The sequence below is a fragment of the Rhea americana genome, unplaced genomic scaffold (assembly GCF_003343005.1).
Source record: "Rhea americana isolate MKP2758 unplaced genomic scaffold, rheAme1 scaffold_21, whole genome shotgun sequence".
In the NCBI taxonomy this organism is placed as follows: domain Eukaryota; kingdom Metazoa; phylum Chordata; class Aves; order Rheiformes; family Rheidae; genus Rhea; species Rhea americana.
This window is the reverse complement of record NW_028186258.1, coordinates 6,458,631-6,474,715: the sequence shown is the minus strand read 5'-3', so window position 1 is coordinate 6,474,715 and position 16,085 is coordinate 6,458,631. Positions and strand designations below refer to the sequence as shown.

At 37.0% G+C, this 16,085-nt stretch overlaps 1 protein-coding gene across 1 annotated transcript; it reads right to left on the bottom strand.

Moving 5' to 3' along the window:
* Positions 1 to 206: 206 nt before the first annotated feature.
* PRKAR1A (protein kinase cAMP-dependent type I regulatory subunit alpha) lies at positions 207 to 15,595 on the bottom strand. The gene is made up of 11 exons (XM_085304731.1): positions 15,516 to 15,595; positions 14,294 to 14,472; positions 8,748 to 8,921; positions 8,097 to 8,188; positions 7,811 to 7,872; positions 7,257 to 7,303; positions 6,491 to 6,649; positions 5,751 to 5,811; positions 5,339 to 5,460; positions 4,737 to 4,818; positions 207 to 2,642 (listed from the first exon to the last, which is right to left on the bottom strand). Exons 2-11 carry the CDS (start codon positions 14,468 to 14,470, stop codon positions 2,470 to 2,472), a joined length of 1,149 nt encoding a protein of 382 aa, XP_085160857.1. The 5' UTR covers positions 14,471 to 14,472; positions 15,516 to 15,595; the 3' UTR covers positions 207 to 2,469.
* Positions 15,596 to 16,085: the final 490 nt, after the last annotated feature.

The following is a 16,085-nucleotide window of genomic DNA, read 5'->3' as shown; positions in this document are numbered from 1 at the left end:
CCCAGCAGGTATCAGGAGAGGAAGGGTCAGTTGTCCAATAAGCTAAGGTTTTAACTCAAGCTTCCAAGTTTAAAAGCTAAATCTATTAAGTCTTTTACTTTCTTCCAGCTCATTAATAATTCATCCTCTAAGGCCAAAGGAAAACAAAATACAATGGAGAAATGGAGAATACAATGGAGGAAAAAAAAAAATAAAGACTGATTACATTTAAGAATTTAAATCATTTTATTGCTTTACCTGCCATTAGGACAATCTATAACAAAAGGAATATAATATATTAGCACATACAGTAAATCAGACTTATATCGTCAGGTAACAATACAAAAATGGTCCTCTGGTTGACTATAGCTTTCTAGGGCGATAGACTTCATAGATTTGCTAAAGGTAGACTAGCAAAAAAATTACTTCTAAAGCCCCGAATGTTAGCTAAGGCAAAATTATGCCAATCGTGGTTTGAAACGTATTTAAATTGCACACAAAGGTAAAGCTATAACTGTGATTAATATTTAACTCAGACTTAGCTGATTTATCTTAAAATCTTGTAGGTAAAACTACAAAAGGGAGTAATCAGCAAGCTAAAAAGATGCAGTACTGAAACTTGATTAGAAAGCTTTGTATTTTAAAAAAAATGTGCACTTTTTGTGGAGCTCTAACTAGTTCACACGGTTTTTGGTGCTTCCAAGTAACATAAAGAACACATGAAGAAAAAAAAACTTTGACAGTCAAAACTGAATAAAATTGTTTCACCAAAAAAGGTAAAATTTGCTCATTCATTATAGGTTCTGGCCAAAATCCTCTATTCAACACTTTCTGAATAGAAAATTTGCACCACATAAGCATTTAAATCCCACTAGTAGGATTTCACAGTCAGAAATATCCTAAAATCTTTTGTAAAGGCCTGATACCCTCAGTGTTATTATTTTGCATCAGTTTGTAGACTCTAATCATCTACAAGCCCGAGAAGTCTGTTGAATTTGAATCCATATCACCTTGGGAAGGAAAGAAAACAAGGGCTCCGTTGTTAGAAGTAGATGCACAACAAATGCAAAACTGCTTGCTGTCACTCCCAAATACAAACCTACGCTACTTCATGTAAATTACAGTTTAAAGGAAACCTTAAAAATTGCCTACCATTATTGAACCGTGGAATTCAGTAAAAACTTTTGGGAAATATTGGTGCGCACAGAATAAYGTAACACAAAGCTGGTAAATACTTAAATACGTTTAAGACTCTGCAACATACTGGACTTGAAAAAGAGCGCAAGTATGAAATATCTGTGCCATGTTAATTGGATAAGCAACGAAAGAMTGCACCTTTTGTATTTAGACTAGATTTATAATTAACAAGTTTAAAAATTATAAATTGATTGATTTAAAAGAAAAACATACCTAAAATAACTGAATGTTGCTGAGAAGTTGGAACATTCATTTTTTCTGCCTCACATTTTCTACCAAGAATCATGGTATCTAAATGGACTAGCAATGATCTCTCCTGCAACTGATGCTGGCCATAAATACTCAAAGTTGTTTTACCTGGTATCAAAGGGTGAGCTGACGATCTTTAAAAAGTGTCAGCTGAGGAATATGTAAGCAAGCAAGAATCACAGGGAAAATAAAACATATGCTTCCAATTCCTGCACCAATCTAGTATTTTAATATTAGTAACAGCTGAATAGCTGTGCTATTCRTATGCCAGTTTATGTACTAGAGACCAAAGTTAGGCATTTAAGGGAACATTTGGTTCTTGCCACTTTGAAGAGAAAAAATTTTAAATGGTAAATCTACAGCTGAAGAGAAAAAAAAGTTAGTTGTGGCAAGTCAGCAAATTAAGGAACAACTCCAGTAGTTCACCAGAACTATAAACCTTGAAAGCTTTGTTTACTTTACACTTGACAAAAACGTAACTAAGCAATCTTAAGCCAGCAGACACAGGAACAAAGATACTGTTAAATTCCAACCGTAGCTTTCTTCAGCAGCTGATGCCTCACAATTGAACCCAGGATTACAGTACCCCAAAAATTAAAAACAGAAAGCTCAGTTACAAGGGCAGTTCTCATTTGAAGGGAAATACAGCAGATTATGACCATAGCCTTAAAGTATGTGCAACAATTTGAAAAACATCTTAAAAATTTTTCCACTCTTACCTCCTTACTCTATGGCAATTGGCAAGGCGTCAGGAGATCTCTCCCTCACTAAAGCAAGGCTGCATTTGCCCAAGTTGGACACTATGTTGCACAGAGAGAAGCTGTAACAGCAAAAGTCTCCATAGAAATTTTTCTTATTTAATGGGACAGAGCACAGAACTAATATGCTCTAAATTAAAAATAGTGCCATGAAAAGCTTTTTTTTTTCCTCTCTCTCTTTTTAAAACAGACAGGAAGCTGCAAATGCCAGTGGCAATGTGGCTCTGCACAAGGGTAATAAAGCAGTCTGCATTTGTGAAGCATGTTTTCAATAGTGAGGAAAATTTCAGACAGACAATGATACAAAACTGTTGTACTGCTGGATGTTTCGTTTGAGAATATCYGAGCATGGACCCAGGACACGTTCAAATCGGGGTCGGTCAAGCTTTACACATTTCAACAGGCCGCGAGCGACAACTGTGGCAGCACGAGGACGGTTCATCAACAGAGCTATTTCACCTATAGTAATAGAAAAAGCRTGAACAGCATTAAAAATCAACACACAAAGAGCCAAAGAAATTACCCTGCTGTAAGAATTGAATGGAAGGTAGGTCAGGATTTAATACTGATCAGAACAAGAATCTATGTAGTTACATTATAAACAATTGTGAAGCCAGTGTAAAAGAACTACTTGAGCAACTGACAAACTTCCCCCTCCTCCTCCCCAAAAGTCCGTCTGCATTCAGGTCTTTATGAAAAATGCCTAAAGAGTTTTCAACATCTGATCTGTTTGAAGAAAGGCCATGTCTTAGATAACCATGTAGTTTTCCTAGAAAACAAGCAGGTGGTTTTCCAAAATGTAGTTATGAGACTAAAAAACATACCCAGAAGTTAGTTTTCAACAAGTTTTTTTTCCCCCATTTGTTGCAATAGTTTCCCCTAACGTTCCCAGGGGCAAGGAAACCCACCATCAGTTTGGGGTGCTCTGGCCTTTAAGCAKTTGGGCTGGACATCTTCGTGTTCTGGACTGTGGAAAGAACCTGGTGCTCCCTCTGAGATTAAGTCTGCATGCATTATCRGGGGGGTATTTAAAAGAAATGAGGAAAAACTTTTTTCCTCTGTGCCCAATTAAAACTTGAACTCACTGGCCTCTACAATGCAGGCTGCAAAAACAGTAAGTAGGTTCTAAGAAAAACAAAACAAACCCTTGGGAGACAGGTCTGTAGGATCTGAACACAATGGAAGAGACAACCTTTAGTTCAAAGTGGGAAACTGAGTATACATCAATGRAAAGATTAGACAAGACTGTAACCTGACATACATACAATAAACATCAAGTACTAGATACTGAGCTAAACAAATCTCTGGTGACTTCTACTGTGCTCTTGAGCACATCCAAATTCAGGCCTTGCAACACAGTATTTATTTATTGTATCATCTGCAAAGCTGAAAATCTGAGTGGACATCCAAAAACATTTTTGCAAGAGAATAGCTTAGGTCTTCTCTCCCTGTACCTTTTCCATCTTAAACCTCATTTTTTTGATCTTTTGAGGGATGCATTCAAGCATTAAATAATAGGTTCCGAATAGGTTTCTTTGGGCCTTCGTTTTGTTTAGTTTTGTTTCAAAAATTCAAGTCACTTTTCTTCAGAACCCAGAACTAGTCAGTCAGGAATATCTCCTTACATAATATTATTCTTCAAGACTGCTCTGCAGGCATACATCTCCAGTCCTTATGTACAACTCTGAATAAATCAATGCTCCCTATCCAATTAGTTCCATGTGAAGATTTTCAGTATCCATAAATCAGTATTTACAGGATCTTTGCACTTTTCTTTGCTAGTGAGCTTTCAAGTCTCCCCCCACCCCACCCCCCAAAAAAACCTGACACAGAAGGCAGAAGAGACCCTATTTGGTAAGTATGAGATTACATCCGGAGTACTGCACCCAGTTTTAGGTTCCCCAGTACAAGACACTGACAAGATGGAGCAAGTCCAGCAGTGCCACCCAGATCATTAGGAGACTGCAACACAGGATGTACAAAGAGATCCTGAAAGAACTGTGCAAGTCCAATCTGGAGAGGAGAAGGCTAAGACAGGAACCTTACAGTTGTCATCTTCAACCGTGTAATGAGTGGTTAAAAAGATGGAACTCTACTACTCTCACAGGTGCACAGTGAGAGGCTGCAAAACAACAAGTTGCCAAAAGGAAAATTCCTTAGGTGTAAGTAAAAATTCCTCAGAATGAGATTAGTCAAACAATGACAAAGATTGTCTAGAGCAGTTACGGGATGTCCATCCTTAGAGATAGAAACTGGAATGGACACATCCTAGGGCAACCTGATATAACTTCAAAGCTGGCCTTGCTTTGAGCAGAGGAACTGGATTAAATCTCCAGAGGGGCCTTTCAAACATGGAGTACTGCGAGACTAAATCTTCTGCAACATGTCAAATGACTCTGATACTTAACCCAAATTGAGCCAAACTACCAGAGTTAGCAAGCACAGCAATTAAGCAAATCCACTCCAAGACTATTATCCACAGCAGCCATCAACAGAGGAAGGTACAACAGTGGCAGGGCTGTATGTAATCACAACTGTCACCATGTAACTTACCAAAATAATCAGAAGGTGCCAGCCTGCCCACTTCAACAAATTCTTCGTTTTCTGATCGACGCTGTAACACTGCAGCTGTTCCCTTTAATAAAKGATAACAATTAGAGGATTGGAGTTTCCAGTATCACTTGAAACACTGGATTCAATAAGGGGTTCATTTTTTTTGCAGGAATAACCATTGTGATGTCTCAATACTTAAAAACACCACACAGTTCACGCTATTTTTTTTTTAACTTAACGTCTTGGATATTTACTCACCTACAACACTGACTTCTTCCCATTTTGTTCATAACACTAAGACAATATGACTAGCAAAAGCAGCCATTCAGAATACAATGAAACTAGCAAGACTGACTAGCTGTCTAGAATGAGTCTCTACTCTTTTGGGGAGAGTAGGCCAGAAATTTGTTACTTTTTCCTGGAATTGCCATTTTAAAAAACAATAAATCTAAATATAAGCTTCTGCATCTCTAGTAATTTATTAGCAGTTATCTAAAAATACATTCTTGAATTTCATTTTTCTCCCAAGGTCTGTTTAGAGGCAGAATAAGCAATGTTAAACGTCAGTAAACTTCCAAGCTTTTAGTTTTGGCCTTGCTTACCTCCAAGATAATGAAGAACTCATCTCCTGGCTCTCCCTGGACCACAATCTTTTGCCCATCTTCAAACTGTACCGGTTCCAATGCATCAGCTACAGTGAGACGCTCCCACTTGTCCAAAGATTCTAYAGAGACAACAATTCATTAATAGATTAACTTTTTAAGTCACAGATTGTATTTTTTCTTCTCCTTACATACAGGAGTTGGCCTATTTTCTGTTATTTGCACAGCTGTTGCCAGAAACAAGAATTCAATAGAAATTATCTTGGAATGATGTAGAAAAAGCAATACAGGTTTTCCGGTCTGTTTTAAACAAATTACCACAATGACATGTAACAATAATGCACTTACTCAGCATTATTATTATTGCAGTATGATAATTTAGCCCATTTTACAGTAGTATTTTCTCACTTACCTAGTATAGATACTTTACTAAGGAATTCCTCATACATTTTTCTCTTTCTTAAAGTACTCCCCTATTAAAAAAGGAAAAAAAAAATATATCAAAGTAAGTTTTTTCTACTTCATGTTTGATATCAGCCTTCAACTAAAATTCAAGACACAGAAATACAGTTTAACCAGACTTACTGCATCCTGTATCACAGGCCCTAAATCCACAAGACTTCAAGGGCTTTCAAATTCCATTACTTCAGTAACRTGTCGGAAAGCTCAGCAACCTCCATAAGCACTTGAGCATTTGTCATGTTTACGAAGTGCATTCTTACTGTATAACCTTACCAAAATTCACAACACCTGTCCATGTTAGCTACAATTGTCATTCACACACACTACTTGCAACTCAGCAGGCTAAAATACAGAACACAATCAAAACATGTGACAGAAGCTAACCAGTAAGCATTATATTTGTAGTTCAATTTAACRACGCTTGTAATGCTGGAATTGTTGTTCTGCTAACCCAAGATTACTCCCCACACACATCACTCCTAATAAATGTATGYCGAGTGATCAGCTTTCCAATCACAAAAGAGATAGCACAAGTCTGAATAAATATCTTCAGCAAGAGACAGGAGCATATAGAAGGTCAAATAACCAGCAGAAATCAAGTGAACAGTAAAACTACAAACATAATCCAAGTTAGCACAGAGCTATCCGAGTCAATGGCATAAGCCACATATCAGCTAAAAAAATACTTGCCATCAGGATCCTTCTGTAGCTATCTCTGTCAATGCCCCACAACTTCACATTTGTCTTTGCTTTGACAGTTGCTGCTCGGGGGGTTCCATATATAAGGGCAAGCTCTCCAAAGCTCCCACCTTCACCAACGCCGGTTGCCCACTCGTTGTTCACATAAACCTGAAAGAGAGTGCACGGCAGTGAGCCAAAGCCCACGGTGTTACCTGAGCAGGACAAAGACAGCACAAAGATCCTGGTACCCCACCTTTCCTTTATAGCAAAGAGACATCCTAGCATCTACAAAGTCAAAGTGGCCCATTTCAGAATTTCATCAACACTCCAGGRGCTGAAGTGTCAATATTGGTCAAAAGTTTAACATTCATTGACGAAGGGAGTCTTGTCTACATCACATGCACAGAGGCTATGCACATATACTCCAGAGATCCTTGGGCAGGAAATAAAATCCTGTTACAAAAGTCTCTATGCAGTATATAACTAGAAGGACTTACAAGAGGCTGTCAGAAAAAAAAAAAAACTATGGATGATTTGGGGTAGAAGAAGTAAAGTAGGCATTTTAAAAGTCTGTCCCACACTCAACTAGGCTCAACCCTTCACTTGTAAAGCATTAATATTCTGATTGTGTTCAAATCATTCATTTTGAAACTCAATTCAACTCAGTCTGTGCAGTCAAACTGAGMTGTCAGTAAGGACCAGAGAGGCTAAAAACCAGACTAAGTTTCTACACGTAAGAACTTATTATTAGGAAGGAAGGCCTGGCAGTGCTTACATCCATTTCTCCTTGATCAACAACATAGAAGTTATCACCTTCATCACCTAAAAAAGAAAAAAATATCAAAGATTTAATACATACCAAAAAGTAAAGTTATCCAAATATTTATGTTTTACAAAACTGGCATCTACATCAACTTTGGTATGTGTAATACAATAAGGTTGGCAKAGACAGATTTTGCACTGCTTGCAGGGTGAAATTTCATATTTTGCTGCTTTCGTATTTGTCTTAGTCCTGTGAAAGAGGACATCTACTGGTAGGCAGAAGATTAGCAGCATTTCCACAATTACTTGAAARGAGTATTGCATCCATAAATTTATGTAGCATGTTCTACACAGCCATCAAACCAGCATCTTTCCAATAGGTAACATATACAAGGAAACAAGTGCTCTACTCCTCTTTTTAGCTTAAACAGTGCTTCCCATAACATGGCAGAAAAGGGTCACTGGATCCAGAYGACATTTTTATTTTCAAAGTAGCACACTAACAAGGGTGCTAAGCCACAGCTTGCTCACTATCTCTAACTTATCAATGTAAACATGGCCACTTACCTTGTTGTATCACAGTCTCGCCTGCAATGTAGGTGACGGGGAACATCGCATCAAAGATGTCACTGAAAGAAGGATGTCAAAATTGGACAACCACTTAGTCACCTGCTATGCACACGTGCATTCATACACATATCTGTATCTCCAATCTCCAAATAAAGACTTTTTCTGTAACCTCTGGTTAAACTGACTGTTCTAAAGAGGCTGTTCAGCTTTGTACATTATAACCAGCTCTTCTGAAGTCTGCACTTTAGTCTTAAAAAAAAGTATCCTAAAGACCCATTCCTACCTTCTTTCATTATCATCAAGATGGGCAAACAGCACATTCTTCTCAATAGCTTTTGCCAAAGCAGCCATAGTCTTATAATCTTTTGGAATAACCTAGGACATAATCAAAAAAGTAATAGGTTAAGGTTTTTCTCCAGAACTTCCGCATTCCCCAGACCAAATAAATTACTCGCATTGCCATAAAATACTAGTCAAGTTTTTCCAGTTTTTGGAGCACTGTTAATCTAAAAACAAGTATAGCCAATGTTCACAAAAGGGCTATGCAGGAAGTAAAATCTGTATGATTTTATGCAACTTTAGAAACATCATTCCGTTGTGTGGAACTCCTTTCCACAAGRACGCCAGTATCTGTTCAACCCGTCTTTCCCTATGATGAGCAGCAAATATGCTCAGTCATTAGGCTACATTTAATATCGTTGCAGCATACGATAACCAGAAGCACTTYGTTTTTGTGTCTGTGTAACATACACATGTGTGTGTGAATGTTTATATGTACTTACTGGTACAAGTTATGTAAAAACAGTTTAAATGCATKACAGTTCTTTCACCTCCAAAGAGCTATACGCATATCTGCTTTTTACAGTTATCACAAAATTTAGTAAGTTGTTTTATTATAGATGCAATTTTTACGAATAATTGAGATGTAAGGCACCTTTCTAACATAAGATGCAGCATCCTCTTCTGTATAGACTTCTGCACTGATGGCCCCACGCCTTCTTCGACCCTTAACCACAGGGTTCATAGGAGGAGGAGGAGAGATTTCATCCTCCCGCGAGTCTGAACGCGAACCAGACTTCTGTTGATTCAACAACTGTTTTGTTTCTTCCTAAACAGGAAAGAAGAGATGTGTATCACATAAGCCAGGAAAGAGAAAAGAACAGTCACATATCATATTCTAATTTAGTCTGCCAATGCAAGGGAGCTTCCTGTGTACTGTTACATCCACATTACGGCAAATGAAGACTAGAGCAATYGAGATCAAAGGTCTTTTAAAGCAGATACGCCTTTCATTCATAGCATTCATACCCCATTGGCATTTATTAAGTTATATTAATAATTGAATATATTAAGAAGTATAAAGAAATAACTTCACTACACTTTCTGTTAGTGTATTCAATAGGCAATGAAGAAGTTCTGAGTTTGCTATTAGGAAATTTATTGATTATCTGAAGAAGTTCTTTCCCTCAGCTGTGAGGTGTTAAGCCTTTTTGATTTGAAAGAGAAGAGTGATTCCTCAGAAATCCATGTTATATGAGAAGCTTTTGAAACAAGGTCAAGTCATGAACCAACTAGATATTCAATAACCATCAGTTATTTTAGGAGAAAGAAATATGAACACTGCTTACTAAAGAGCTGCAGGAAGGATGCTAGAGGCCAAACAGCAGTTTAAGACCAAGCCAGATTTGTCAGCTTCATACCACGTTACACATTTTCAGTATTTCCCTCAGTTACTCTGTTGCGTTCTCAGTAATATTATAGACTAGTGTACTTGCAATAAAACAAAGTCCAGCTAACTTAACAGACAGAAGTTCTCTCTCTACATTCCAGAAGATCCACCGTATAGAACTAACATTCGATAATTAAAAATAAAACAAAAAACCTGTAGCCAAAGCATTTGAATCATGACAGTTAAGATCTATTCCCAGAACACTGGGAGAAATTGGATTTTAGGACAGGCCTTAAAACAAGGAATCATCTGTTTTATGAGAACTCCAAGCACTTTTAAGAGCAGGGTTTGTCCCAGTGTCCTTGATCAAATTGTTCCCTCCCCCGCGGGCAGCACGCTGTTTGGCTGCCACACTCCACTCCAGAGACGCACAGCAGCTATGTATAACAGGAACACTTTGCGGAAAGAGACGTCAGATAACCGTTACAGTGGGTTTACATTTTATACTTCTCAGATAGCCAAAGAAACTGCACTGGTCTGTGAATTATGTTTCACTTCCTGATTCTTGTCCATTAATAAAATAGTCCTATATTTCAAAACGACAGGGGCAAGAGGTAKTTAAAGCCTTGTTTCTCTCTTTTTATTTTAGAGAAAGAAAATCTATTACACAAGATCCTGTTAAAAATAGCTTGAGCAGTGGTTAAACTACTTTTATACAAAGTGGAAAACACTACCAACTGCAGAAATATATTCTCCATTCACAGACTTCTTGACACAACTCAAAACAAAAACTTAACACTTAAAGCAAGTGAACAACAGCTGCTCTATTTGTTCCAAGATCACGTAAAACAAAAATATTGTTTGAAATTGTAACGTTCAAAGATAGAAGCACTTCAGAAATATTTATCTAGGGAGCTGTGTATCAAAGAGGAACGTTTAGCAAGCAATTCAAAGCGAGTCCATTTAAGTAACAAAATTTATACTGAAAGAGAAAGCACAACTAGTAATTTCTGCCTGATCTGGGATTTAACATTACTATATTAAAAAAAACCCACACACCATCATGCAAGCGTGTTTGTATGTCCATGTCCTACTTTAACAAGTTACAGGTGAATAAGACAGGATATTAACTTGTAATATACCAGATATGCACATGCATATATATATATATATATATATATATATATATATATATATATATATATATATATACACATACACACACACACAGCGATTCTTTAGGATAAGAGGAAGATGTCCTGAGAGAGAGACAAGTCACCATACGTTCACATTATGTATCACAAGTGCCATGGAGTAAGTGACATGCCGGAATCCAATCTCATGGTTTTCATAGCAATAGCTTTTCATGTAGTCATGTTTTTAAAATACACCCTTATTATATCAGATACTAAATGACATGCTACAACATCAAATGAGAGAGAAATTATATTAGACCAAGAAGAAAGATCAACTGTTTTTTTCCCCCTCAGTTAGCTTAGAATTTAACCAGTGTCTACAAGAGCAAGGAAATGTCTTTGCTCAAGTTTGTAAACTCCTCAAATTAAACACAGACTGGACAACGACATTCGTAACTGGTTAGTACAACCATTATAGAGGTATTAAAATCGTTTATTACTAAAAATAGCCCATTTATTACATCTAATGCTGAACCCTGGTGTTTCAGCTGATCAAGTAGTTTAGTTTTTGGCATCAGTGACCACTAATCATATTTTTATTTTTCCTAACAGGCTATTATTTAACCTATTTAAATTGTTACTAGTAAGAAATATTACAGCTACGAGACTTTAGATTTATTAGAGAAAGGAGTTTAATAAAATTATATGACTTCATATTTGAGTTCAATCAGCTACTGAAGATGACTTTCACTCTTTAAATTTATGTTTTAGGTTGCATAATCTGGTAGCGGGTAATTGTCTTAAGACTATTAATATTCTCAATTGCTTCTGTTCAATTTGTATTTAAGATATATCAGCTCTCCAGATACTTGAGAAAAAAAACACAAACAAAAGAAACTACATCTAAACATTGCAATCTTAAAAAAAAATGAATTTAAGGCAGAGATTTTTCACAACTGCAAAATAAATTCATCTTAAGTACCATGATTGTGCAAGTAAACCCCTTGGGAAAAACAGAAAATTGTTCTGGGTATGTATCTGTGGAAGCAGGGCAAGTGTGGGGAACAAGTAAAGTGATTAGGTGTCAATCACAAACTTAACTGCAGTTTTCTATAAAAGCTATTACACACATAATTAAATTACATGCAATATTTCAGAAGTATACCTATTACAGTGGACAGCCACAGCCAATACCTATTACTTATCTTGCAGGCTGTAATAACGATCTCTACATTATGTTTCCACAGCTCAAACTAAATTATGTGGCCAGGCACAGCACTGGATAGCTATTAGCTGTTAGCATGCATTGGTGTTACAGATGCCTTTGCACAGCAAGAAGAAGAGAGGCCTTAGTCCTCCACAAATAGAAAAAAATAAAAACATTTATACAATCAATGCACAGCAATTAGATTCATGTGAAAGCTTTCATAACTCAGGAGAGGACACATCTGAATTCCTTAAGGAGCTGTAACTGCTTCAAAGGCAGTAATTTTTATGTTTCTGAACATAAATCCAGAAGCATTTTTAAATATGTTCAGTGTATTTGAATAACATGACATAGTGAATCATCTCTGTATGTGTGTTTTGTGGAGAGATGAGCTGTCAGGATAACTAGAGAGAAAATAGCAACCAAGCTTTAGTTTTAAATTACGGTTCCTTCAAAATCGAGCCCTAAAACAAAAATACCACATCTCAGCCCCAGACTCATTCAGTGCAATAGATTCTGAAGCTGAATATCCTGAAAAGCAGTTCCATTTCATTTAAAGACGTAAGGGACATTACCTTCGGAAGCTGAAAGAAATAAATCCTTTTCCAAACATTTTTTGCTCAATCAGACCTAAGTACTAGGGTAGAGCTGGTTATAACACTACATAGTATTTGTGCTTCGGAGACAGATGTSAAAGTTTGCTCACACAGCGCAGGATGTCCACCACTCTGTTATTTGATAGTTATCAAGGTACTATCTTACCTGGCTTACCTGCCTAGACTAAGCAAGCCACAGCTATTTTTTTGATTCAGAAAGGTAAGAAGGATGCAATGCTTTCCCTTCTAGATACAACCACACTAGCTCATGTGCATAATCTATGCCAAGATATTTAATAATGAAAGACCTTGACCAAAACTATAAGAGTAGTTTATGGATAAAAAAATTGTTACCTAATCATTTTTATTTTCAGCTTTCTTGTAGGTTGACAGCACAGAGAACCATTTGCACCAGAACAAAAATACCATTAGTTATTTAACTCTGAAATACATGCAATCAAGTTCAGAGCTAGATTTGTTCTCTTGCTAAAGACAAATTAAGTTTCAAGATTAAATACTACACATAGCATGTGAGTTCACTGAAGGAAGATAACTGGCTACTACTATCTGACATTTTAAACCCTGCATATGGATTAGCTTATAATTTATTCCAAGTGCAGTAAGGCAATTTACTTTGATAATTATTAAAACAATAACAGCACAAGTGTTTACAATCTATCATCACTTCAAAACCTGAGAATCTAAGCTGGGAAAGGAAGCAGGGAAACAGGAAGGGACAATGATTTTAAAACACCTGATTAACACCTAGTTTGCTGCTGGTATTCTGAAATAGTTCATTCAAGACATCACTAAAAAAATAGCTAAGAAAGGTAAATCTGCAGCATCTGCTCATTTTTTTTTCCAGTATCTAGCATGAAACATATCATTACAAGACAATTTTAACTACACATACTTCTGATCTGTTAATTTCTACCTAAAATGAAAGACAAGCATACACCTGACATAAGCACTGAAAGGAGTACCTACAAATGACTGCTGCATAACCACAGTCACATTACTTACTAGTTATGTATTCTAAATACAGTAGTTAAATCTAATCTTTCCTCTACGTTACTCTTTAAAAACCTCACATTTTCACAACAGCTTCTTTTCTTGTCTGCTTAGACATTAGAATTTAAAATTAATTGTCCAAATGATCAGGAAATCATTATTTCAAACGCAAGCATTGAGATGCCTATCTTATATTGACAAAATGCTTTAAACCCCAAGATCCCAGCATGTTTCTACCAACTTCACGGTAAAAAACACGGCAAAGACACCTTGAAGACAAATGCAGCAGGAACAACAAGGAAAAAATACCAAAACTGAGCTCTTGGAAGAAGGCAGAAACTGGTTTGCTCTCCTGGGAAGATGGAATACAATTACTTCAATTTGATTCCAGCTAGACCTAGGTAACTACTAGTAGTGTCCTTCTACGCTACACTTGAAGGATCATAAATAATCTGTCTCAATATAAGGAATCAAATGCCTACTGCCAACATCTACTGGAGTCATAAACAACAGTTATTATCTGACCACAGAAGGGATAGTATATCCTATCTATTAGCTTCTAAGAGGAAGTGCTAAATTGGGATTGTATCTGCATCCCAGCTAGATAAACTTCTTCATCAGTTTACATTTTGTCATACACGCTTATTTATTACAGAGATGTTTTTAAAACACGATCAACTGGCAAAACTATGAAAAGTAGGATTTGTTTTTCAAAAGCTTTCCCTTAGTTCTAATTTCAAACATTGGATGTTCATACAATAGGAACACCGGTCATATCTGAAGGTCAACCTCTAAAATTCCACAGAAAGGCTGTAAATTTAGGTTGTTCCACCCTCCTTCCCTCTCAGCACTTATTTTTACCTTCTCCAATCTTTCAAAGTATTCCCTGAGGAATCCCATGGGTCTTTCAGGTCGCACTGTACATAACTGCACAATGCAATCCTTCAGAAGTTGCTGGATGTTGTGTTTTTGGACATAGAGTTCACATTCTCGAAGACTACGCTCCTCCTCACTGCTGCTGCTGCTGGAAGCTGCCATTGCTGAAGAGAAAAAAGAAGGTTAAATAAGCCAGTGGAAATGAAGATGCTGCTGCCTGATAGAGTCAGGCACGCCATGCTGCCTAAAAGGAAAGTTATGCTGCATTATTATTTTCATAATATCACAGCATAAAACCATCTCTTATCTGTAAGTCTAGTAACCAAGCAAAATGATGAGAGGGAAAAAAAATATGAACTACCCAGGGAGAGAGACATTAAACCCCACAGTTTGATCTTCAGCTTAATAGGGCTATGGAAAAGCTTATTTAGCATGAGAGAAGAAATAAGAAATCTGGGTGCTTTACAGACTATTCCACAGACACAAGAGGAAAAGCATCTGAATGAGCTGGAAAAGCCTCAACAATTTATGCTCTGTGAGCACTCAAAGTCAGAGAATGAGATGCTTATCAGTGATGTTTCCAGCCAAACTTTCTGCTGATTAAGCCTAAGATTTCATAGATGGGAAGCTCACTTCACAAACAGCGCTATATGCTCTGATTATCATCTACCTGGCCCCATCCAGAACATAGGTGGATAGAAGCTGAGAATTACGAAGGCAAGTACTGAAAATATTAGGTACATTAAAGTCAAAACCAAAGTCAGTTCCACAAATCCCAAAGCAGTGCCCATTAACAGAAACTATAGAAGTGTTTCTCCAAAAAGCTTCTCTACTTTAAATTGGCCCACACTTCACATCTATTTTGGTTAATAATGCAGTCCCTCAAAATACATCTTCAATTGTACATGAACAAGAGTACATATCTAAATGTATATCTTACAATGCCACATTTTCAAAAGATTTTAAAGTTACAGTGCCAGCAGCAACAATTTCAAAGAAATCAGATTGAGCAGTTCTTTATCCTTTCGGGTTATAAAACCATTATATGTACATGCATATCTACATATATATGTATATATTTATATATACACACACAGAAATCCATTTCAAGCCATGAGTTTCTTCACAAAACAATTAACAGTGAGATGGCTAAAGGAACAGGAAAGAATTTCTCTGGGCATTTTTGATGAAACATGAAGAAAGTTACCTGGGACAAGAGTAGTAGCAACAGCTATGAATATGCAGTAAGATATGTTGATCCCAGGATCAGCTTTTAAAGGGTGAAAAAGAACAGATTCAGATAAAACAAATTTCAGAGGTGACAAATCATTGAGAAGTCAAGCAGCACAGTGATATTATGTGTTTTATCCTATTTAGGCAGCAGGCTGAGAAATGCAGCATGCATGGCAATATAGGCACAGAGGCAATACAACACTGTGCCCCTTTGAATTATGCTACCAGCGATCAGATCACAAGAGTTAGCACTAAATCGCTAGCACTTCAAAGAGGCTTCATTCTTGTCGCAGCTAATCCCGGCATAAGTATGCACGGACACAGCCGTATTGTGTGTTTTACAAACACCAAGTGGGGAGTTCGCATGGGCTGAAACGCTGCCTTCAAGTTCTCCAGTTACTTCTTTTGTTTTGGCAACTCGGCACAGCGAAGGTCAACGTTAATTAACAGCCCCAGAGGAACCAAGAGGCTCCGTGACAGCCTGCGAATTACAATCTAGACAAAAAAAAAAGGAAAAAAAAGGGGAAAAAAAAAGGAAAAAAAA